At 34.5% G+C, this 24,892-nt stretch overlaps 1 protein-coding gene across 6 annotated transcripts in view; it reads right to left on the bottom strand.

The window, feature by feature from the left end:
- Ipk1 (Inositol phosphate kinase 1) overlaps positions 1 to 24,892 on the bottom strand; it is a 188,046-nt gene that overhangs the window by 132,105 nt on the left and 31,049 nt on the right. For 3 of the 6 annotated variants that reach the window (XM_076437248.1, XM_076437252.1, XM_076437250.1), the window contains exon 2: positions 9,464 to 9,674. In XM_076437248.1, coding sequence (XP_076293363.1) covers positions 9,464 to 9,674 — 211 coding nt within the window. The remainder of the gene's footprint in view (positions 1 to 9,463; positions 9,675 to 24,892) is intronic. The other 3 variants (XM_076437249.1, XM_076437253.1, XM_076437251.1) reach the window with 1 other exon arrangement.

Genomic DNA, 24,892 nt, shown 5'->3' with positions numbered 1-24,892 from the left:
GTTACAGCTATTTATGAATTTTGTGAATATTTTTTTTGTGCCAAACAGGTTTGACTGTATCAAAAATGAAAACACGATCTGCGATATATGTAAAGTACCAGTTAACATGAATCATCTAATAATAAAATGCAAAAAATATGAGAATGAAAGAAAAATGCTAAGTTGCCTGGATCCTTACCCATTCTGTTAGGTTCTGAGGAGTATATCGCCGGTCTTGTCCAGTATATCAAAAATACTAATATGTATAAAATATTGTAAGAAAATGTACCGTGTTGCTAATGACCTTTGATGTTGAAGCAACATTAAATAAATAAACGTATGTATGTATGTATGTATACAAAATTTCACCGTGTCTGCTTTAGGGAGGGTGGTTATCCTCTTACCCTGCTTCGAAATCAAAAGGATACCATTGCCCCTTCGGAACAGTTACACAACTGCAGTTACACAACTGTCGTTCGCAGAAACGTGTGTTTCTGATACGTTACTCATGTACGATTGACAGACATTAACGAGAACTATAGACACGTGGATCGCTAATTTGCCGGTAATTAGATGATTAAATCTCGTATTTACCGTATGCGCGAACTGTTTGTAGCATAGTCACGAATTCCCAGCAAACAGATGCTTGCGAGAAATTCGCGTACCTCGTGCAAACCAAGGCAGCCAGTCCGCTAATACGGTCGCACATCAAACGTGTTGCCAGCGTACGTCGATTCAATGAAGATCCCCGGCTATGACATCAGCGAGAACATTGATTTCTGAGCGAATCAAATGAACCATTTGAATAAGCGGAAAGCGGAAACGCGCTATTCGCTCTGCCAATAAATTACATTTTGAAAGTCGCGAAGAAAAGAATATTAGAAACAATGACAGCGAAGGAATGGCAGTCCCTCATGTCCAACACACTAGAATAAAGCAGTCTGTTTCCGGTGGAACGTGAATTGCGGAACACAGCGACTCTAACTGCTGTCAGAATTTTTTAACGTAACAAATAATCTCGATTAACGACTAATGGAATATGTACCACATCGCACAGTGGGGTATTTGGCCGAAAAACTGGAATAAAATATTGTAGGCTTATTTATCGGCTCAGGGTCATAAAAAGTAGGTCGTTGGATTCGTCTTGACGCCAGCTATAACATTATGAAATAAAAAATGTATTTTAACATTTAAAAAACTAAAATAATCTTTATTTTTTGTCGAAAAAAGAATTTTTTCGAAATTTTAAATATTGAATTTTGTACTTGTCTAAGTACTGTTCAACTTTTATTCGAAACATTGTGTCGTCAGATTATCCGAACTGTTGGAAAGTAGCGATAATGAAATGCTTTGAGTACGATGTACAGAGTTCAGGTAGATGTGCAGGGCAGTATTCTGTTATCATCTAAATTAATATTGTTATTAATATTTGAACATTACCAATCATTCTGCAAGTTTTTTTTCGATGTCGAAACGAAAGTCGCCATATTCGACGCTCATTTCTACTTAAATTAGTTATAACTAGACTGCGGAGCTTTATGCAAAATAAAAAATGTTTGCATTGATTGGAAGACAGAGCAGCGAATTAAAAATTTCTTTCTTCTTTTAATGATGACTTTAAATCTTTCTAATATGTCCACTGCTTGAAATTGTGCTTATCCATTATTGTGATAAATGCATAAAATCCGCAGTCTAGTTATAACTCTCCAATTCAGAACTATCCGGAACCAATTCCTTTTGGACTATGATCGTAAACCTTTATCGAATGTAATGGTACAAGGAGTGCGGAATACAGCGGAATGGTTTACCAAAATCGTCAATAAAGTTTTGAAATCGAAAAGAAAACTTTCAGAATGATTGGTAATGTTGGAATATTAATAACAATACTAATTTAGATGGTAACAGAATGAAATCTGTAAAGAGTTTGTACACCTATCTCAACTCAATACATCGTAATGAAAGCATTCAGTTATCACTACTTTTCAAGAGTTTGGATAATCTGACAACAAAACGTTTGAAATAAAAGTTGAACAGTATTTAGACATGTACAAAATTGTATATTTAAAATGTCGAAAAAACATATTTTTCGACAAAAAATAAGAATTATTTTGATTTTTTAAATGTCAAAGTACAATTTTTATTTTATAATCTTATAGCTGGAGTCAAGACGAATACAACGACCTACTTATTTATGACCCTGAGCCCATAAATAACGGTACAATATTTTATTCCCGTTTTACAGCGAAATACCGCACTGTGCATCGCACTGCGAATGTTTTCACAGAATAAAATTTCAAAGGCACTGAAATCAACCGAAAGTTCATTCCCCTTTTCCACGATTTTCGCAAGTGCATACGTAACACTTAGGCTCGATATTTACAGACTATCGCGTCGGTTCGCTCACGCTCCGATGAAATACAAATTCCAAGTAAATATACTAATAACACATTCGCTATCATCGTATATGAGTGTACTTATCAGAAAAAAAGGAGGACGAAAGTATTTAATTATACAACATATGCAATATGTATGTAGGTAAGTATACTGAATACGATCAGTCGTGAATACGTGCGTAATGACTAGACTGCGGATCTTTATGTGTTTATAGCAAAATTCAGTAGGTAAAATTGAAAATTGTTGAAAAATTTTAAAAATTCAAGATGTCAATATATAATTTCTCCTCCATTAAAATCATTAAGGTGGTAGACTCGTTTCCAGGATTGCAAGGCAGCGGGATTCGCGTCCTCATTTCTCGATTGTAATATCAAAATGGGATTTTTTTCAGTTGTCACGTCCGGTGGTTCACGTCCATGATGTTATAACATATACCTTTTGAATTTCTGTCTATGCTTAATCTAATAATGTTGTACGAGAAACTAAATATTAAATACTAATGTTGATAATCAATGTCCAACAAATTTAAACTTTTTTTATGTTCCCTAATTACTATTGGGTCCTTCTTATAGAGTTTCTTGCGCTGATTCCGCATCTGCTTTTAATTTTTTTCCTATACGCACAGTTTTTGAGGAACATGGCTTTGAAAAAAAAACATATTTTTCAACTATAAACAAATATTGTGATGTTATTACAAAAGATATTGAATTGTTCTTTACAGCAAAAGATTCCTTAGACTTTCCGGAATACGGTGATATCCAATATTAATACATTATGATTGTTTAAACATGTTTAAACAATGATTAAAGTCGGAGAGACACCACTTTTGCACCAAGTTTTGAGGATATTTTTCAATTTACCATATCTTAAAATTAAATAAAAATAAATTTTTTAAAAATACCACGTTTTTAAAATGGACTAAAAAGTATAAAATAATTTTTCCTAGCCCCGTACAGATTCCTAACCACGTACAGATAATCCTGAAAATTTGTGATTGTGAATTTTTAACATCTACGCAAATACTTGTAAGATTTAAAACGAAAAACGTGGGCCGCAAGATAATAGTAAGGAGTGTAGAGAGTAGAAGCCGTTGAGAAATCTCACACAACAGTTCATATCATTTGCGAAGCAATAAAATTTTTAGTAATTTAGGTGAACTATTCATGCATCAATTATCTATTGCATGCGCCCCACGTTTTTCGTTTTAAATCTTACAAGTATTTGCGTAGATGTTAAAAATTCACAATCACAAATTTTCAGGATTATCTGTACGTGGTTAGGAATCTGTACGGGGCTAGGAAAAATTATTTTATACTTTTTAGTCCATTTTAAAAACGTGGTATTTTTAAAAAATTTATTTTTATTTAAATAATTATTTTCTGCTTTTTAGTCTTGTATGTGTGAAATTTTACAATCGATTTTGAACATTTTTATGAGATTATAACAGAGACATGTAGTAAATTTCAGACGGTATTGCGACGCGTCATATCGAAAACGAACGCCGTGGTAAAATGTCAAAGATAAAGGTTCGACCGAAAATCTCGGTGTAACTGTCCCTTCGATTGGTAAACAAACATTATAGTATAATAATACGTAGTAACTTTGTAAAGACCGCACGGAGCTCAAACGCACACTGACACACACGGACGCACACTGAGCTCCTTCGGTGCGAATCGGGTCAGTGGAGTGGGGATGAGTTAGAGAGGGAACGGGTAGTGGAGTAGGGAGCGCTGTCGCGTGGCGTGGCGGTCGCTAAACGCGATGACGTAGGTTTCGCGGGGGGGTGAACAGGTAAATATTTAATTGTTATATCTCCGAAACGGATAGACTTTTAAAAAATTTTTTTTTTTGAATAATGCATTGTCATCCAGTTCTGAGCCATGTAACCGATTTCAAGTCTCTAGCTCATCAGGAAGTTAGTTTAAAATCAATTGCAAAATTTGCCACCGAACAAACAGACAAACAGACAAACAGACAAACAGACAGACAGACAAACAGACAAACAAACAAGAAAGCGAGCTAATAAAAACGTGGTAAAATAAGAGTCAAGCGGAAGATCGAACTATATCACCACTCGATAGAGCAGACTTTTATCTTGAGAAACTACCATTTCAAGTTTGCATGGTCGACGTTTTTTTCGAAAAAGAAAGCAAAATATCTTCGACCGACATGAGTTGCCGCCAGTGGCGCTCACCACTACAACGGGCGTTCGCTGCGCCGCGCCGCGCCACACGCCGCACAGTGGGTACTTTCGACCTAACTCGATTCAAAATCAAAGAACTTTCGATAGAAATGAGGTAGAGCGATGAAATTTTTTTAAATTAAAGCTGAAAGTTGACAGAATACGGGAAAAATAGGGCGATTATGGTACGAACGTTTTTTAACGTGGAGAAAATTCGATAAACATGTAGAATTTCAAGAAAATGTAGTTTCTCCAGTACAACGCGCGGAAAAAATTTTTTTTAAACATGCTGTATATCATTTCTCGTAGATTTTTTCACGCTGATTTCAAATCTGATCTCAAAATTTGTCTACGACCTCAGGATTTTGCAAGAAATCGCTCTTTCTATCGCTTTTTTGCAAAAGATTCTACGATAATTTTTTCGCTTACTGGAGCCAGTTAAAGTTAAAAAGCCCATATTTACCTCAATGTTGAATAACTCGAATAAAAAAGATCGCACGATATTCAACAACCACACAATTTAGACAGGAAAGATAGCCCTTCCTAACCTAACTCGATTCAAAATCAAAGAACTTTCGATAGAAATGAGGTAGAGCGATTAAATTTTTTTAGAATTAAAGCTGAAACTTTGCAGAATATGGGAAAAATAGGGAAATTATGATACGAACGTTTTTTAACCTTGAGAAAATTCGTTAAACTTTCACAATTTCAAGAAAATGTGGTTTCATCGTTACTACACGCGCGGAAATTTTTTTTTTTATTTTTGCTACATTTAAACATGTTTAAACAATCATAATGTATTAATATTTGATATCGCTGCATTCGGGAAAGTCTACAGAATCTTTTGCTATAAAGAACAATTCAATATCTTTTATAATAACACCACAATCTTTGTTTAAAGTTGAAAAATATGTTTGTTTTTTCAAAGTCATGTTTCTCAAAAACTGTGCGTATAGGAAAAAAATTAAAAACAGATTCGGAATCAGCGCGAAAAACTCTATAAGAACCATCCAACATTAGTTGTGGAACGGTGTTGGACAGTGTAATCAATGTCGAACTATCGTATATTACACCACATTGCGTGCGATAGAATTAGGAAACCTCATTTTGAATTTGGATCTTTATTGAACGAAATAAATGCGTAGCGAATAAATGATCGAGTCATTTCCAAATATAAATCGTGAGCGAATATCCATTGAAGACTGTTCATCACTGAAGACTGCGAAGATTTTTCAGAAGAATCGATGAGCAATAAATTGTTCATCGATCTACGAGATACGCAGATGTATGTAATATGATTTGGCCAAGAGGAGGATAAAAAATACAATGCACACAATTAAAAAGAGAGTGACTGAGAAGAAAGCAATTAAGAAGAAATCGATCTATCTAGCCGAGAGGAATACAGAGGAATTGGACCAAACATTTCTTTACACCTTGTACATATACATATTTACTTAAATTGATAAAAATAGTCCGGTTTACATCGTGTTCGGACTTATTTTAATCGGAAGAATCTCAACTGGCCATTAATATCTCAATTATAAAGGTGAGACCACAAATTGAATGTGAATCTCGAGTGAGGGAGAGAACACCGAATATAAAATTTCAGTTAGTTATTTCCAGTGTTAAGGGTGAGGCTTGATGACTGTGTAGAACTTACGTATACGCAAATGCAAGGACTTGCATTTCACGGTTACCAAAATTGGCGCCTCAACATCGCAATGAGGAGTTCAGAAGTGATCGATTGTACATACTTTCTTAAAGTCCAATCTATGTCCATCCAGATCCCAAAATGCCAATTTTTACGTTACCGCAGAGTAATTTGTAATACTCGGCAGATAGAGGAGGTATACCGAAGTATATTCAACAAAACTATCTCGAGGAGGAAAACGGGAACGATTGTCCGGCATATGGTGCCGGAGATGAATGAAAAAGTAGTAACGTAGGACGTCGGAAAACTTGTATATGACTCACACCAGAGAAAAAGTAGTAGTGAACCGACGAAACTGGTTTATGCTCGGTAAAAATGACGCAGAATGTCAGAAAATTATAACGAATACAAATGAAAAAGTAGCAGATCGACCAGGCGTGGTTTTACTGGGCAAAAGTTACATATAGAGGATGATGGGATATGATCAAAAGTACACATCAAACAATACTCTAGATTGGTAACGAGCACACACACACACACAACTTGAGCTCCGTTAATTACACTGTCCAACAGCCAAAAAGTATTTCGATTCCCACTATACGATTCTGCTAGAGTTTTTCGCGGTGATTCCGAATCTGTCCTTAATTTTTCTCCTAGACGTACATTTTTGAGAAAATTGAGTTTTAAAAAAAGACATATTTTTCAACTTTGAACAAATATTATGATGTTATTATAAAAGATATTGAATTGTTTTTTTAGAGCAAAAGAGATTCTGTAGACTTTCCCGAATACAGTGATATCCAATATTAATACATTATAGGACGAAACACACCACCTTTTTTTTCGTTACAATAGCTATAATTAATTAATGTAGAAACTGATCGAACCGTAGCGCCGTGAAAAATACTATTATTTCTAATTAGAAATCGTGCGATCAATATCAATCCCTCCTTTATTAATACATTATGATTGTTTAAACATGTTCGCCGCGCCGCACAGTGGGATATTTGGCCTGAAAAAGTGGAAAAAACTATTGTAGCGTTATTTATAGGCTCAAGGTTATAATATTGTATATCGTTGTGGATTCGCCTTAAGATCAGCTACAACATTATGAAATCCAAAATACATTTTAGTATTTGAAAAATCAAATTTATCTCAATTTTTTGAAAAAAAAAAATTTTTTTTAACTTTTATATATTGAAATTTGTAGACGACTGAATACTGTTCCTCTTTTGTTCGAAGCATTTTTTTCTCAGATTATCGAGAACCCCTGAAAAAGCGAGGCGATAGTGGAATATTTGCACTATTATAACTTGAAAAGTATTTAAGAAAAAAATATTTTATTATAGCGTTTTGAAAAGCTCTGAAAACAAGCTACAAGAATATGCAATAAAAAATGGGGTTTTCTATTTAAGAAATTGAAGATGACCTTCGCGTGATTTTCAAACGACTATCCAAGGTCAAATCAATGACGCCATTTTATGGCCCCCTCTAAACCATACAACTTTTGTCAGAAACATTTTTTAACCAAAATGCTTAATTTCGAAGATATACGTCTGTTTTACTTTGGATGACTCACCCGGTATTATAAGAACATTTTTAAATTATTACCATTAATTTTCATCCGAAAACACATCAGAAATTTCTACCTCGGATAATATTTCTTCTTTATTTGAGGCGAAGCGTAGCCGAACATGCAGGCGTACGCGAAACGCTGCTAAACGCTTAATACTAAATTAGTTATAAAATTTGAATCCGGACATATCCGGAATCAAACTTTGTTGGCTTCTAATCACAAATCTTTACCGAATGTAATGACACCAAAAAGAGCACTCAATATCGCTTTATACTATAACAAAATTGTCAATAAAGTTTTGTAATTTTTCAAAAGCTTACAGAATGATTGGTAATATTCAAATATTAATAACTATACTAATTTAGATGATAACAAAATAAAATCTATGCGAAAGTGCTCTGTATACCTACCTGAATAACTTTTGTAATACAAGAATTTACAGAATTTTCCTTCAAACGCTTGAAAATCGCCAATGAACAGACGCTGTCTTAGAGACTGTTTAAAAACGCCAAGCGCGCCTTAAAATCTCTCGACTTTCGATGAAGTTTACTACTTCACGGGTGTACAAATAGAAAAAATAATTTTGCAGCCTTATTCTGCAGACCTTTAACTACAACGAACAACAAAAATTTTATGCCATACGCAAAAATTTAGAAATCGAATATTTTCCACTTTTTCGGGCCAAATACCCCACTGTGCGCCGCGCGCCGTATCCCGTGGAACGCCTGCTCTAGTGGTAAGCGCCACTGGCGGCAACTCATGTCGGGCGAAGATATTTTGCTTTCTGGTTCGAAAAAAACGTCGATGTCGCAAACTTCACAGGGGGGTTTCTCAAGATAAAAGTCTGCTCTATCGCGTGGTATAGTCCGATTTTCCGCTGGACCCTAATTTTTTGAGATAAATTGAAAAATATCCTCAAAAATTGGTGCAAAAGTGGTGTCTTTCCGTCTTTAATCATTGTTTAAACATGTTTAAACAATCATAATGTATTAATATTGGATATCACTGTATTCGGGAAAGTCTACAGAATCTTTTGCTGTAAAGAACAATTCAATATCTTTTATAATGACATCACAATATTTGTTTATAGTTGAAAAATATGTTTTTTTTTCAAAGCCATGTTTTTCAAAAACTGTGCGTATAGGAGAAAAATTAAGGACAGATTCGGAATCAGCGCGAAAAACTCTATAAGAAGGACCCAACAGTATATTGAAATCATAAAAAAGTTGAAATTTGTTGGACAGTGTGATTGTTTAAACATGTTTAAAGAATCATAATGCATTAATATTGGATATAACTGTATTCGGGAAAGTCTACAGAATCTTTTGCTGTAAAGAACAATTCAATATCATTTATAATAACATCATAATATTTGCTTAAAGTTGAAAAATGTGCCTTTTTTCAAACTCATATTTCCCAAAACCTGTGCGTCTAGGAGAAAAATTAAAGGCAGATGCGGAATCAGCGCAGGAAGCTCTATAACAGTGGCAAAGTGAAAATCGAAACGTTTTTTGGTTGTTGGACAGTGTTATTAGTAGACTTATTATGTAATATAACAATGATTCTCGGTTCGATGAAATTCATCGATGAAAGACAGAGGTGTCTAACGTCGAAATTCGAGTTTGAACAATTCTGCGTACTGATTCGAGCAGATAGCAGAAGAAGAGGTTTATCGACTTACTTGCGGCAGTGTAATAACGACGTTAGCATTCCCTTCGCCTTTGTAAACACAGTCCTGGACGGAGAATGTCGTCAGAGGAAGTGGAAGGTCTGAATTCGCCGGATAATCGTCGCTCGGGCTTCCGGTGGAAGTGGTCATCGATTCCGAAGAAAACGCAGCGGCCGCCACAGGATTTCCTTCGTTGATTCTCATTGTTCTAGCCCCTGCGCTGCTGCGAACACGGACAAATACACTTGTAAACAACAATCGCGCGAATCGTTCTGTCGTCAGTCGCGTAGTAGAACCTTGATTCTTTGAACTGGCTAAATAAAACATGACGTTTGGACAGTCAATCGTTGTTATGTGCAGTGATTCCCACACTAGTGGGAATATCAATTCCTTTTAAGGTGGAAGTCCCGGTACTGGAGGAACTATATGTATAGGGACAAAAACTTTAAAACGCAGGTTTTTGTCCTTATTTGAGCAGATTTTCGGCTGGGTGAGGGCTCATTCTAAAGAGGAAGGTTAAATACACCGTGCTCTGCTCATGATTTAACGAGATTATGTTTGCATATATCTAATATTGGGTATGGGAATAAGTTTCCGCCCTTTTGACAGATGTCGTTGTACTTAAGTACCGATCGCGTATTTGATGGAACGTAGTACAACATGTTTTTGAAGGGTGTGTGTCTAAGCTTCGAAACGCAGTTAATGGCAATTGTTTTAAGCGTGAACAGCAGTCAATTTTTCGCGTGAAAAATGTCGACTTTTGTTCCAAGCAAGCAGCATTTGCGGGAAGTCATGTTGCATTATTTTGTATTAAAGAAAGGTGTTATATATTTACTATATTATATGTATTTATTATATATTTACGGGGACGATGGTCCTTTAAAAACCATGATTTCGACGTAAGGGCAAAGATTGCGATGGTGTGCCAAAAAATTCGAAGATACAGATTTGCCAGCATTACTTGGTGGAAATCCACGTCAAACATTTAAAGAACTGTCAATTGAATTAATCTTCGATCGATCTACTGTTGGAAAACATTTACACGTTATGGGTGTGGTTTGTACGCTTCTTTTCAACAAAAAAGGGCGGAAACTTATTCCCATAACCAATAGTATGAGTGTACAAAGTAGAGAAAAAATCAAGAAAACACCCGCAGAATCTAATGTATTTTTCTGTCACCAAAAGACGTTTTTGACAGATATGATGGGGCACAGCACGCCGCACAGTGGGCCAGAATGGCTCGATAGCTGTTCACGCCTATTTCACCATTATTTCAAAACTTAAAGACCACATTAAATAGGTCGTTGAATTCGTCTTGGCGTCAGCTATAATGTTATTAAATAAAAAATATATAGTTATAAATAAATAATCAAGGTGAACACAATTTTTTATTTTAAAAAATAAATTATTCAAATTTTTTGTATTGAGATTTGTAGAAGACTGATTACTGATTACTTTTTGTAGGAAACATTTTTTTGTCACACCACCGGAAATGTCTGAAAAATCGTGTGAATAATAAATAATAATTGGAAACTGGCTATTCAGGCATTCAAACAAGAGTAATCCATAATTTTTGAATGAATGAAGTTTATTACATTTAATGAAATAGCACAAAAATGTGTTATTACTGTCTTATATATAAAGAATTACAAAAATTTAAACAAAATTAAGTATTATATTTTACAAAGTCACTGACTATATTCAGTTGATCATACGGATTTTCCGTTTATAACTCTATTTATCTATGAATAAACAAAAATCTATACAATAATTCCTCTTAACAAAGGTAAAATACAGGTCTTCAATATGGAAAAACTGCTGTGATACTATACTACGATGCAGTTACTATAGTCTCTCAAATACAAATTATTTAACTAAGCTAGCAAGAAGTTCGAATGTTTATCAATGGCCGTATAATCAAAAAAATTCATAAGATAGGTCTGGGTTAGGTTTTTAGACTCGTAAGAGCCGCTGAGTGGTCGTCAGTGGTCGTCAATGCGTTTCGTGCAACGCTACTCGCCGCGGAATTGCGTGTCACGCGACGCTTTAAACCATCAAAATTTCCAGGGTGGGACGAGGGGGGACGAGATCTTTACAGGATCTTTTAGAGGAGACTTTACTGAAAATGTTCCACTTTGTTAGAGCTCCTGCCTCTCCCTGCATTTTAACTTATCCCTTGTCAAAGGTGAAAAACTTTGACGATTTTCCTTAGTTGACTAAGCATTTTTTAAAATAATAAATTATGAACATTAACGTTTAGTTCCTGGGGCGTTCTCAACATAGATATACATTATTCATAAAAAAAAAATTTGGGCACTTAATCTTCAGTAGGTTTTCCAGGACATCGTTATGAAGAAACTGAATTTTTTGGTGATAAATCGTATCTGAAAAAGTTTGATCTTTGAAGGCTTATTGTAACAAGAGTTTTTAATAACTTTAATTAATATTATCGTTTTCGAATGTAATGGTCATTTAAGAATCACTGTGCATTGGTTAAAAATCGATATGAGGACTTTCATTTTTTAGCTCATGAACAGCTAGCGCGTCTATCTGGTCTACAGAACGCATATCTTAAATTTTCATTACGGGCTCTAATAAAAGAGTTATAAATGGTTCCTCTTTTACTTTCTCATGTAATTCTTAGCAATTGCAATTTTTTCAAAATCTGTTTTGCATGTCATTTGGTAAATCAATTCTTCTAATCGTTAAAAAAAAGTCAGGTCGTTTGTCCGATCATAAAAAAGTTATTCGGTTTTAAAGGCTGTACGAATACTTATAAGCCTGACTGTATGTCAGCCACTTTGAAATTATCTTAGGAATTATCTTGTGACGTCGCATTTTCACTGAATCTTTATTGAATTCTCGACTTTCCTATACACATACTATACGTATGCCGTATCTCTATCTGATTCCACACACTTTAAATCAGAACAACATTTTTATGAACGGACCAAACTACTTCAATTTTTCTGTAAGGCTAGAAGAATTAGTTTAGTAAATGATGTGTAAAAAATATGTTGAAAAGATGTATTTGGACGGAATTGCGAAAAACGATACTAAAATTTGATTTTTATAACTTTTTTAGCTGGCCCAGTAATGAAAATTCAAAAGATGTGTCTGGTCAACTGGTATAAATTATATACGCTCTGAAAATTTCATTGAAATTAGTAGAAAAAGGCCGAAAAAATCTTGAAACATTGCAATTTTTACCACTTTTGATCGTTAATAATTCGCAAACCAATTAACTAATATCAATGAAATTTTCAGAGCGTATGTAATTTATACCAGTTGACCAGACACATCTTTTGAATTTACATTACTGGGTCAGCTAAAAAAGTTATAAAAATCAATTTTTAGTATTGTTTTTCACAATTCCCCCCGACCAAATGCATTTTTTCAACTTATTTATTAGACGTTATTTACTAAACGAATTCTTCTAGCATTACAGAGAAATTGAAGTCGCGCGCGCGTTTGGTCCATTCATAAAAAAATTATTCTGATTTAAAGTGAAATGATCAGTTATGCTCCTTATTTGTATGGTCTGACATTAGATCACGGCCGTCTTCTCTATGTATGTATAGATGCTACTGCGCATATGCAGTAGTTCGATCGAACCAGCTGATCGGACGGACGCCACAGTGGGGTATTTGGCCGAAAAACTGGAATAAAATATTGTAGCGTTATTTATGGGCTCAGGGTCACAACAAGGTAGCTCGTTGGATTCGTCTTGACGCCAGCTATAACATTATGAAATAAAAAATGTATTTTAACATTTAAAAGATCAATATAGTTTTTATTTCTTGTCGTAAAAAAATTTTTTTCGAAATTTTAAATACAGAATTTTGTACATGTCTAAGTACTGTTCAACTTTTATTCGTAACATTTTGTCGCCAGATTATCCGAACTCTTAAAAAGTAGTGATAATGAAATGCTTTGAGCACGATGTATGTGTATACAAGAGTTCGGTAGGTGTACAGAGCACTTTCGCACAGATTTCATTTTGTTATCACCTAAATTAGTATTGATATTAATATTTGAATATTAACAATCATTCTGTACGTTTTTTTTCGATTTCAATACTTTATTGACGATTTTGTTATACTATTGAGCTGAATTAAGCATTCTTTCTTGTACCATTACATTCGAAGTTTGCAATTATAGTCCAAAAAGAATTGGTTCCAGATCTTTCCAGATTCAACTCAATAGTATAACAAAATCGTCAATAAAGTTTTGAAATCGTAAAAAACTTACAGAATGATTGGTAATGTTTAAATATTAATAACAATACTAATTTAGATGATAACAAAATGAAATCTGCGAGTGCTCTGTACACCTACCTAAACTCTTGTATACATCGTGCTCAAAGCACTCCATTATCACGACTTTTCAAGAGTTTCGAATAAACGTTGAACAGTACTTAAACATGTACAAAATTCCATATTTAAAATTTTGAAAAAAAATTGTTTGCGACAAAAGATAAAAACCATTTTGATTCTTTAAATGTTAAAATACATTTTTTATTTCATCATGTTACAGCTGGCGTCAAGACGAATCCAACGACCTACCTTTTTGTGCCCCTGAGCCCATAAATAACGCTACAATATTTTGGTCTGCATACGGTGTTGCCACATCACATGTTCCGGCCTGTACTAAAGTATGTATATCCCACGAGAGAGTAACCCCGTACCGCGCAGCTTAGAAAATAGTGGGGGCGCAGCGAGCCTATCATCTCTCACTCCGCTACCCATCCCCCACTTTCTTGAACCAATTAGGGCGGAGATGCGTAAATACGAACGAAAACTGGTCTTTCCGCGGGGTTGCTCTCTCGTGGAATATACTTTAGAGACGTAGAGGCGACCATGGGCTGACACATGTGTGCATGTTTAGTCTTTTTTTTAATTAGTCCTTATCCGTCCCTCGTGTCAATTTGGCACAGTTTCCTCGAAAAAAGTTATACTCTTCTGTTATTTATAGGTAAATTGTCCCGAAACTTCGTGTCGTTTGTTTTTTTAATGTGAAACAACCGAAAAACCTAAGATGTAAATGTTAACTCATCAATTTGAATTAAAAAACACCGAAAAATCACTGTTTACCCTGTTATTTCATAGATCTTTTATCACTGTGTCAATTTGATACCGAGGGACAGATTCAGTCTGTGAAATTAGGGACAGATGAGGGTTAAAATTATGCTAAATGAAAAAGAAAATAAAAATCTGTTAGCGAGCTGTTTACTACAGAATTTCTCGACAACAAAAACAGAAAACTTGTCGTATTGTAGTACTGGTAATACTTTATCCTATAACAGTACTAATAATATTTAATTCTACTGGACAATCACTGCTTTGAAAAGTAACGTTTCCCTTGATGTCCCAAAGTTCTTCGGTTATTTAAAAAATATCGTTAATATTTGATAAACAAAATACCAGGTGTGTAAGGCATAGTTATCTTCAATGATTATTTGAAAGTTTTAAAGTGCGTTCGAATACTATCGTGGTTCACTGTAATTACAGCTCCGTTCTGTAGAAGTCGACGTACCACCCTACTCATTGAAATCGGAGGGGAGTGGATCAGAATCACTCCTTGTTAGACAATATCGTCTGGATAATCGAGTGTTCGGTTAAACGATTTTCTCGCGTAAGCGGTGTTTAGGTAATCGAACTTCCGCTATGATTTCCACGAACCAAGCTTGTATCTATTAAGTGCATATATGATTATGCTCCATTTAGTCCAGTCAATGAATGCTCGTAAGGGGGGTGTAGAGAGAAATGGAAGGAACACAATTTTTAACTTTGGGACTTTGTTTGGACTAGTTAGGAAGTACATAAACATACTAAAAGTCCCCACGCCTAGAAGGTGAGCGGGGTGCAGGGAGGCACGTAGAAGGTCCCCTTTTTCGGCTTTCCGCTTATATCTCGGAAACTATGTGTCCTACCGATAAGACCATTCCATACAAAATTAAAGCTGACAAAATGTGCCACAGGATTAATTCGATTCAGTTTTTCGCTATCTTGCATAGTTTCCGAGATATACGAGCTCGAAGTTCACTAATTGTGAAAAAGAAATGTTTGTCTCACGTTTTCTGCCTTATTTGACTAGCTAACTCTTCAGCATAATTATTGAACTTTGAGCGAGGATATCTCGGAAACTATGCGAGATAGCGAAAACTTGAATGCGATCAATCTTATGGCACGTTTCGTCAGCTTTAATTTTGTATAGAATAGTCTTATTTCTAGGACGCATAATTTCCGAGATATAAGCGGAATACCGAAAAGGGGGACCTTCTACGCGCATTTGAAGTTGAAATTGAAAAATTGATACTGACAGTGAAAATTGAAGTTGAAAGTGAAGTTGAAATTGAAAAATTAAAGTTGAAATTAAAAAATTAAAATTGAAATTGAAGTTGAAAATGAAGTTTTGAAATTGAAGATGAAACCGAAAAATTGAGGTTGAAATTGGAAAATTGATGTTGGAATTGAAGTTGAAATTGAGAAATTGATGTTGAAACTGAAAAATTGGAAAAAGTGAAGTTAAAATTGAAGTTGAAATTGGAGTGTTGAAATTGAAAGTGAAGTTGAAATTGAAGTGTTGAAACTGAAATTGAAATTGAAGTGTTGAAACTGAAATTGAAGGAAAAACACTAACTCGGACTCGAACAAATAATTCAAAACTGAATCCGATCAATCTTGTGGCACATTTTGTCAGCTTTAATTTTGTATAGAATGGTGAATAATAAGAGAAAGGTGCTTACAGTAAAGACAAAGGAAAAGAGTCATATTGCTGTATATTGTATTTTCCACTGTAAATATTTTCTGATACTTTATTACTAACAAGTAGATCCAGTTTAGTAGTTTTATTGTTAACGGTACAGAGGTCAAAACGCTGAATAGGTGCTCAACTTTAAGCAAGCATAGCTCCTGAACCATTGATCCTACAGGATCGAAACCCCGGGTACAAATCTACTGGATTACATATCAAATACATCATAATTTATGGGAGAAAGGCACAAATTTTGAGTCCGGTAAAGTAAAGAGCAGCCGAAATGTTTAGTTTTCAAGTTAAAATAGCTCCCAGCGCAAACAGTTAAAAAACAATTTTTTAAAGAATAGTATGAGCTCGAGGAGCCCCCTCCTTGGGACTCCGCGTGACGGCTCGAGGCTTGGGAGTGCTAGGGTTAACAAACTTAACACACATTCGCATAATTGTGGTCGCAGCGCTGCAGCAACTACATTTGTCAACTAGACATGCTTTGCAATTAATTAAGAAGCAATAACTCTGCACAGCGTTCAAATTCACGTTTGAAAAATACCATTTGGAGAATGAAATGTTTAAAGGTGTATCTAATTGAAAAATAAAATCTGTAAACAGGAAATATACATAGCATTAAAAGTATCTGGTTTTTGCTTTATAAAAATGGTAATCTTCAATATCAAATTATTTATTCCATATATTTGCTATAAATGAATCATTATAATTTCAATAACTGGAGGATAAATAACCGGTCATTTAACCATGGATTTAATAATTTAGAGTTAATAACAAAAAACCTTTAAACTTCTGAAGGAATATTAAGTGGGAAGAACAAAAATTTAAAGAGAAATAGGAATATTTGATTGTAGGAGAGGTAAAAAAAGATTTGATAAAATGAACGGCGTGATGATAAGCTTAAACTGTGATCTTTTAAGAATCATAAATTTGATAACTCTTAGTTTACAATGGCATGCATTCTTCAAAAATAATCTAAACTGCATTGCAAATATCCATCTGTCATATACGTATATGAAGTGTAAAACATATGTCAGTGATAATGAAAGTAAGCTGACAAGTCATTAAGGGGGCCGGCGCACAGTGGGCTGGATCGAGAAATTTAGTGACATCTTGTTATAACTCTTGAACCATAAGAGATATCGGGATGAAATTTGCACTAAAATTCATTAAAAAAATAGTGAATTTTAACTGTAAACAAATAAAATTTTTTCTATTTTGTTAAACAATAATTGTTAATTAATTTTCATTGAATTTTTGTATTAAAATAAAATTGTTTAAGTATAATCTTCCAAACTATTTTTTACTTACTAAATATGTATTTTATATTTACATTTCATACATGTAATGTTTTATAGAATACGTAAAATATAAATTCAAGAAATCTTTTTATAATCAACGCATACAAAATGTACTGAGGAGGTAAAAACGTCTCACAAGCGTGTCAAAAGATATTTTTTATAATAATTTATAATGATTATAAATAATTTTTCAATTTAATTGTTTTAAAATCATGTCTATTCTATATATTACGACCTTTGTTATTTCGTATTATTTCATGTATGTGTAATGTGTTTATAAAAGATAAAAATATCAACAAAAAGATAACAAATATAAAAGATAATCCAATTATCTTACCAAAACGTTTTTAAATTGATGGTAACTGGTAAACTTTTGGTCAATTTGTTTAGTAATAATAATAATAATAATTAGAGGACCTAACGGCACCTAATCGGATAAGTCAGATCATTTTCATTGGACCTTCCTCTACATATCCCCACAAAAATCATATCCGAACCGATCCGATATTGGAAATTATGATTGTTTAAAGTTATCGAGACGTGCCACCTGACGCATAGCAACTCACATATAGTACTTAAATACCATCCAAATATGAATATTTTTGCAATTGCATTGAAAGTTCGTACCTACCTAAAACAAGTATGTAATTTTTAACAATTAATTAAATAAAAAAAAATTTATTGTTAAAAATATAATGAACGGTAATAATATAACTAGACTAAGAGTCTCTTAGTTTTTCTTAGTGAGTATCACTAATAAAAAAAACAAGAAAAAAAATTTTTTTTTTAAATAAATAAAAATATGTCTTTATTTGTATTTGTTCTTGAATTTTTCCTACTATTTCTGCTCCTAAATTTCTTAAAATCTTTGTGCCGAGTTTCTTGTGCTTCTTCGCTAAGTTGGCCAATTGGTACTAAGGCATATTTTACAATATCTGCACTATGCATGAGCATAGTATCGTCTTTGTTATAACAAATGCTTAAACATCATTGTACTTACTAAATTTCCAAATTTATATATTTATGTATATTTATGTATTATGTATATTAATATCACAAATGTGTCAATACTTGATAAACTTAATAACGCTTAAATACACTTAATAAACTTAATAATACTTAAATACACTTAATAAACTATACATATACTTATTTAAGAAACTCTTAGTCTAGTTATATTATTACCGTTCATTATATTTTTAACAATAATTTTTTTTTTATTTAATTAATTGTTAAAAATTACATACTTGTTTTAGGTAGGTACGAACTTTCAATGCAATTGCAAAAATATTCATATTTGGATGGTATTTAAGTACTATATGTGAGTTGCTATGCGTCAGGTGGCACGTCCCGATAACTTTAAACAATCATAACTTCCAATATCGGATCGGTTCGGATATGATTTTTGTGGGGATATGTAGAGGAAGGTCCAATGAAAATGATCTGACTTATCTGATTAGGTTCCGTTAGGTTCCCTAAAAGATACACCTTGCAAATTCTAAGAAAGTATATAGATTTTATTCATTTCATTAAATATTAATTGTTAATAGATTGCGAGCAACCATCCTCAACTAACAGCGTTAATTGTTACCGCAAAGGACTGTTTTTCATTTACACAAAAGACCCAGAAGAAATATTAAATAGGGTAATCAGGACACCTCGATGAAAAGAAGCAATTTTTCGCTGAAAAATACTGCATCCCAAATGTCTATCTTTGTCAATTTATATTAACTACAGTTTTTGTGAACGAACATTAATATTTTCCGCTTCGTTGTTGATGGACATTTAGGAAGCAATACGAATTTATTAGAAATCGATATGAGAAAGTCGACTCTTTCGTGAAATGTCACTAAATTTCTCGATCCAGCCCACTGTGCGGCGCGGCCGTGCAAGAGTGTGTGGGCACACGCACACATCGCTAAATTCGCATATACGTATATGCAATTATAAGGTTTACGACTTTTCGTTTTCACGCTTCAGCGTTGCAAGGAGTAGTTCAGAATTGGTCAATTATGATTCCTAAAAGTCGTGGTACGGTGGGTACGGAGCCCAAAATGCATATTTTTACGTTATAGAGGAATAATTTGTAATATTCGGCGGAGACGAACAACAATTCGGCCTGTCACAAACGACAATACAGCACCTCGAGGTTCCGAAATTTTGCACTAGTAGCATGACAATCTGGTTCCGAAAAGTTTGACGGTTGGACGTTACAAATGTTCCAATAAAATACGGTTGATAATGCAGGTCGATATTATATTGTCCATCGATAATACAGTGTCCATCGTCCATGCAAACACTAAATTTATTGAACAAAAACACTGGTACGCGAAGCGGCTATCTTCTGACGTCTTGCTTACTTCGGTTGCCTCGTGACAGGCCAATACCAGTGGTGTTGGACAGGCAATATCTGCCGAATATTATGAATTACTCTAATAACGGTATAACGGTATAACGTACGACCTGCATTATCAGCCATATTCTATTGGAACATTTGTAACGTCCAACCGTCAAACTTTTCGGAACCAGATTGTCATGCTACTAGTGCAAAATTTCGGAACCTCGAGGTGCTGTATTGTCGTTTGTGACAGGCCGAATTGTTGTTCGTCTCCGCCGAATATTACAAATTATTCCTCTATAACGTAAAAATATGCATTTTGGGCTCCGTACCCACCGTACCACGACTTTTAGGAATCATAATTGACCAATTCTGAACTACTCCTTGCAACGCTGAAGCGTGAAAACGAAAAGTCGTAAACCTTATAATTGCATATACGTATATGCGAATTTAGCGATGTGTGCGTGTGCCCACACACTCTTGCACGGCCGCGCCGGCCCCCTTAATTTTCAAGTATCGAATGTATGTACAGGGTGCGCCATCTCGAGCTTCGGTATGGAAATATTGAATAACTTCGGCAACTAGTGAAAGTGAATGTTTGTTATTGTTTTTTTATTTAATTTAATCCTTTACAATTTGTTTCAACTATACTTAGAACACAACATCCAACAAATGACCACCTTTACGAGCCACACAAAATTGTGCTCTTTTTTTCGAATTTTCCATTACTTTGGCCAGCATTTCGGGCGATATTGCCTCTATTTCAGCTCGAATGTTGGTCTTGAGCGCTTCCAATGTCGTGGGCTTGTTGGCGTATATGTACTTTACTTTTTAAATAACCCCACAAAAAAAAGTCCGGCGGCGTCAAATCCGGCGATCTTGGAGGCCACTCAATATCGCCACCTTTCGACATCAAACGGCCGGGGAATTTTCGCTTCAAAAAGTTCATTGTTTTGATCGCCGTGTGGCATGGGGCGCCGTCTTGTTGAAACCAGAAGTTCAATAAATTTTTTTCGCGCATTTTTGGAATCACATAGTGCGCCAAAATCCACCGATAACGGTCGCCATCGACGGTTTCGCCTTCACGAAAGAAAAATGGTCCGATGATGGTTTTGGTGCTAACGCCGGCCCAAACAGTGACTTTCTGGTCATGCAATGGCTTCTCGTGGATAATGTGAGGATTGTCTGTGCCCCAGAATCGACAATTTTGTTTGTTCACTCCGCCAGAGAGATGGAAATGGGCCTCGTCCGTGAACAAAATTTGATTCCAAAACTCGGAATCAACCTCGGCCATTCGAACCACGCTTTTTCCGTATTCCAAGCGACGGGGCTCGTCTGTAGGCAATAATCGTTGAGTTATTTGCACTTTGTAAGGAAACATGTGAAGATCTTCCTTCAAAATCCTCCTAAGAGTGGTTCCTTTGATGTTTAGCTGCTGGGCACGGTGACGATACGACAGATTTGGGCTTTCATAAACACTCTGCTTGACAGTTTCAACAATTTCATTAGAGCGTCTTTTACGAACTGACACGCGTTGATGATTTCCCACAGACCCCGATTCTTCGAAATTTTTAGTCAGATTACGTATGGTGTTATCAGAAGGCACTTTACGACCGCGGTATTTTCGACGGTATGCACGTTGAGCAAGCACAATTGAACGACTATTTTCCAAATACATGGTCACAATTTCCGCGCGTTCTTTACATGTAAAGTTATTCATGGTCAGAATTGTACTGAAATGACGTTTCGAAATTGTTTTTTCTCAAGTCATACCGCCAATGTATAACAAAGTTATTCAATATTTCCATACCGAAGCTCGAGATGGCGCACCCTGTACATATATCTACGTCTTCTTTTGTTATAAAACACAAAAAAAAACACGGAACGCAACGTAAAACGAAAAGGATACTATTTAAATTGAATTTATAATCGTCAATTATTATCAGCCAGATGAAATTGTTCGAATGCAGTTTCTATAAAAAGATTATGTAAAATTGTTCTGTGTCATCAATATTTTCTAATTTCATTTCATTGATTTTATTTTCCTTTCTATCGCATTCACATTATCTGCCAGTAAGGAGAAAGTAGAGTGCTACAAAATACATACATATGTATGCAGGATAAGAAACCTAAAGAAGACCTCTCCTAATATGAGACCCCTACTTATGTCTTGAATTTATTATAGCGATACTGTTTTGTTCTGTACCTAAGGATATTATGGATATGAAATTGGTATAATACCTCATACAATACCTAAATGTTTAGGAATTGATTAGATATCGATATATTTAATAATCTAAACAATATTTTGAATAATGGTGTAGCAATTTTTAGTGGCGCCTTAGAGTCACCATTCGAGTACTAAGGGTTAATTGACGGCATGCAGCAAGTTTTACACACGCTGTCCTTTTCTACGTTCGGTACGGTCAATGAGGTCACAAAATATAGTAGTCTTACACTTTACGCGATCTATGTCCGAGCACGGACCCGAAGATCCGGCTTATTGTTAGATCAAGACTTTACTGTACATCAGCGGTTTCCAACCGGGGAGGCGCCAAAATTTTTAATAAAAAATTAATGTTCATACCATAATATCTACAACTCTAAATAAACTTCATATCGTAACGTAACAGTACAAATTCAGTGAAGTAATGTTTATTTTTATTTTTCTTACATTTGTATACATTAATTTAAGCCCTATTAAAAAATCATCTGGAGCTGAAGATTTTAAAAATGACGCCTTTGCAAACGCTCCGTTTCTGTTCGGCGAATCGTATGCAAAACAGTTGCGACAAATTCCGCTTGCTGATACATAATACAGTCGGAAGAAGAATCAATGATATATCTGAAGATATTTGCGATCAATTAAGTTTCTCGGCTGCGTACTTCGAAATTCTCTATTCAAGTAGACGAGGTGACTGATATAGCTAAAGATGCCCATTTAATTGCATACGTTCGATATGTTGCGGAAAATAATATATTAGAAAATATATTATTTTGCAAACTCATTCTTGGAAAGACCACATCCATTGAGATGTTTAATATAATAAACAGTTTCTTTGACGAAAACGACATAACGTGGAATAATTGCATTGGACTGTGCACCGACGGAGCTCACTCAATGTCCGGACACAAAGCAGGTCTTCAATTGGTCACATGCTATCTGAACACACTGTATGCTTTACAGAGCAGCTTGAGTGTCAAAACGTATAAGCGAGGAACTGAACAACATTTTTACGAAAGTTATAAAAATTATAAACTACATTAAGAACAGTCCTTTGAGAGCTGGGCTGTTTGAAAAGCTGTGTGTTGATATGGGAGCTAATTATACCTCACTTCTGTATTATTGCAAAGTTCGCTGGCTATCTCGTGCAAAAGTGATTCAAAGGGTGTTTCAGCTCAAAGAAGAAATAGCAATCTCTCTCGAAGAAAACCACGATGAAGAGGCACATTTGTGGACGAGAGATAATTTTATTGTTAAACTTGCCTATTTGGTTGAAATTTTTGGAAAATTGAGCGGTTTAAATAAATCAATGCAGGGATCACAAATGCATCCCCTTGTTTAAAAATACAAAGTAAAAGCTTTCATTAAAAAGCTAGAGTCATGGAAATCAACTTTACAAAAGAATGAGTTGGAAATGTTTTCACTTTCAAAAGATTTCTGGGACACAGCCAATATTGAAGCGAGCAAAAATCTTTTTATCGAACACCTGGATGGTTCAGTGCTGCATTTTTCAAATTATTTCAAAGACCTTGACTTCTCAAAGGTTTTGTGGATACAGAATCCATTTATCGCCAATCAAGAAGACGAATTTGAGCTGACAACCATCGAAAAGAAAAAATTGATAGAATTATCATGCGACAGCTCACTGAAACAGAAGTTTCAAAATGAAACCATAATTCAATTTTGAGTGAATCTTAGTGGAGAGTATGAATTTTTGTGTATTGCGAAGGAATGCATGTGCTTCTACCGTTTGTAACGTCTTACTTATGCGAAACGAGCTTTTCTCGGCACTGATTGCAATGAAAAGCAAATATCGAACCAGGTTAATAGTCGAAAAAGAGTTACGAGTGGCACTCTCCACATTACCCCCAAGAGTTGATAAACTTTGTGCCAATAAACAACAACAACACTCGCATTAAATTTTGATGCATTATATGTAGTTTAATTAGAATTTTAATATAAAAATAAATATGCATGTTCCTATTGTTATAGCAAAACCTTGTTATTATTCTGTTAATTGTAGTTTTCAGTGTTTTTTAAACGTGTCTATATTATTATATCGATTAGATTAGAAGATAGGGAGGCGCGGAAAAAAAATTTTTTTATGAAGGAATAGTAGCATAAAGGTTGGAAACCGCTGTTGTACATGATAAATACAGGGTGAACCACGAATCGTGACTAGTAAAGATTACTCTGTAATTAGCAGTCTGATCGAAAATGTTTTTATCGCATATAGCATGGTTTCAAAAGAACTTTCACGTGATTATAGCAAATTTAAATATGTTTCTTCTATCGATCGTATTTGCTGTTAATAAGCGATTCAAATAAATCTTGAAAAAGATTCAAACTAGGATCGAAACGTTGATTTTGTTTGACAATTAGCAAAATTGCTTTGTAATTCGTAATAAACGATCGAACCGTTGCGCCGAAAACATTTAAAAATTTATTATATTATAGCAAATTTTTTGTAAAAAAAATGTAAAAAAGCAATTTTTTACAATTTTTTATGTTCTGATACATACCGAATTCGCCTTGAAATCCTCAAACAGGTAGCCGTAAAAAAATGATAGATATACTTGCAAAAAATTGAAGGTGACCTTGAAAAATCATGAAAAAAAGGAGTTGGCAAAAAATTTGCTATAATCACTTGAAAGCTCTCTTGAAACCATGCTACTATACTATATGTGATAAAAACATTTTCGATCGGACTGCTAATAACAGAGTAATCTCTACTGGTCACGATTCGTGGTTCACCCTGTATACTGGTTATTGTTAGATTAAGAAAATAATCGAAAAATATTTTGAAAAAGCCCCCC

Source organism: Lasioglossum baleicum, chromosome 13 (assembly GCF_051020765.1).
Source record: "Lasioglossum baleicum chromosome 13, iyLasBale1, whole genome shotgun sequence".
Classification (NCBI taxonomy): Eukaryota; Metazoa; Arthropoda; class Insecta; order Hymenoptera; family Halictidae; genus Lasioglossum; species Lasioglossum baleicum.
This window is presented reverse-complemented; position numbering and strand designations above follow the sequence as displayed.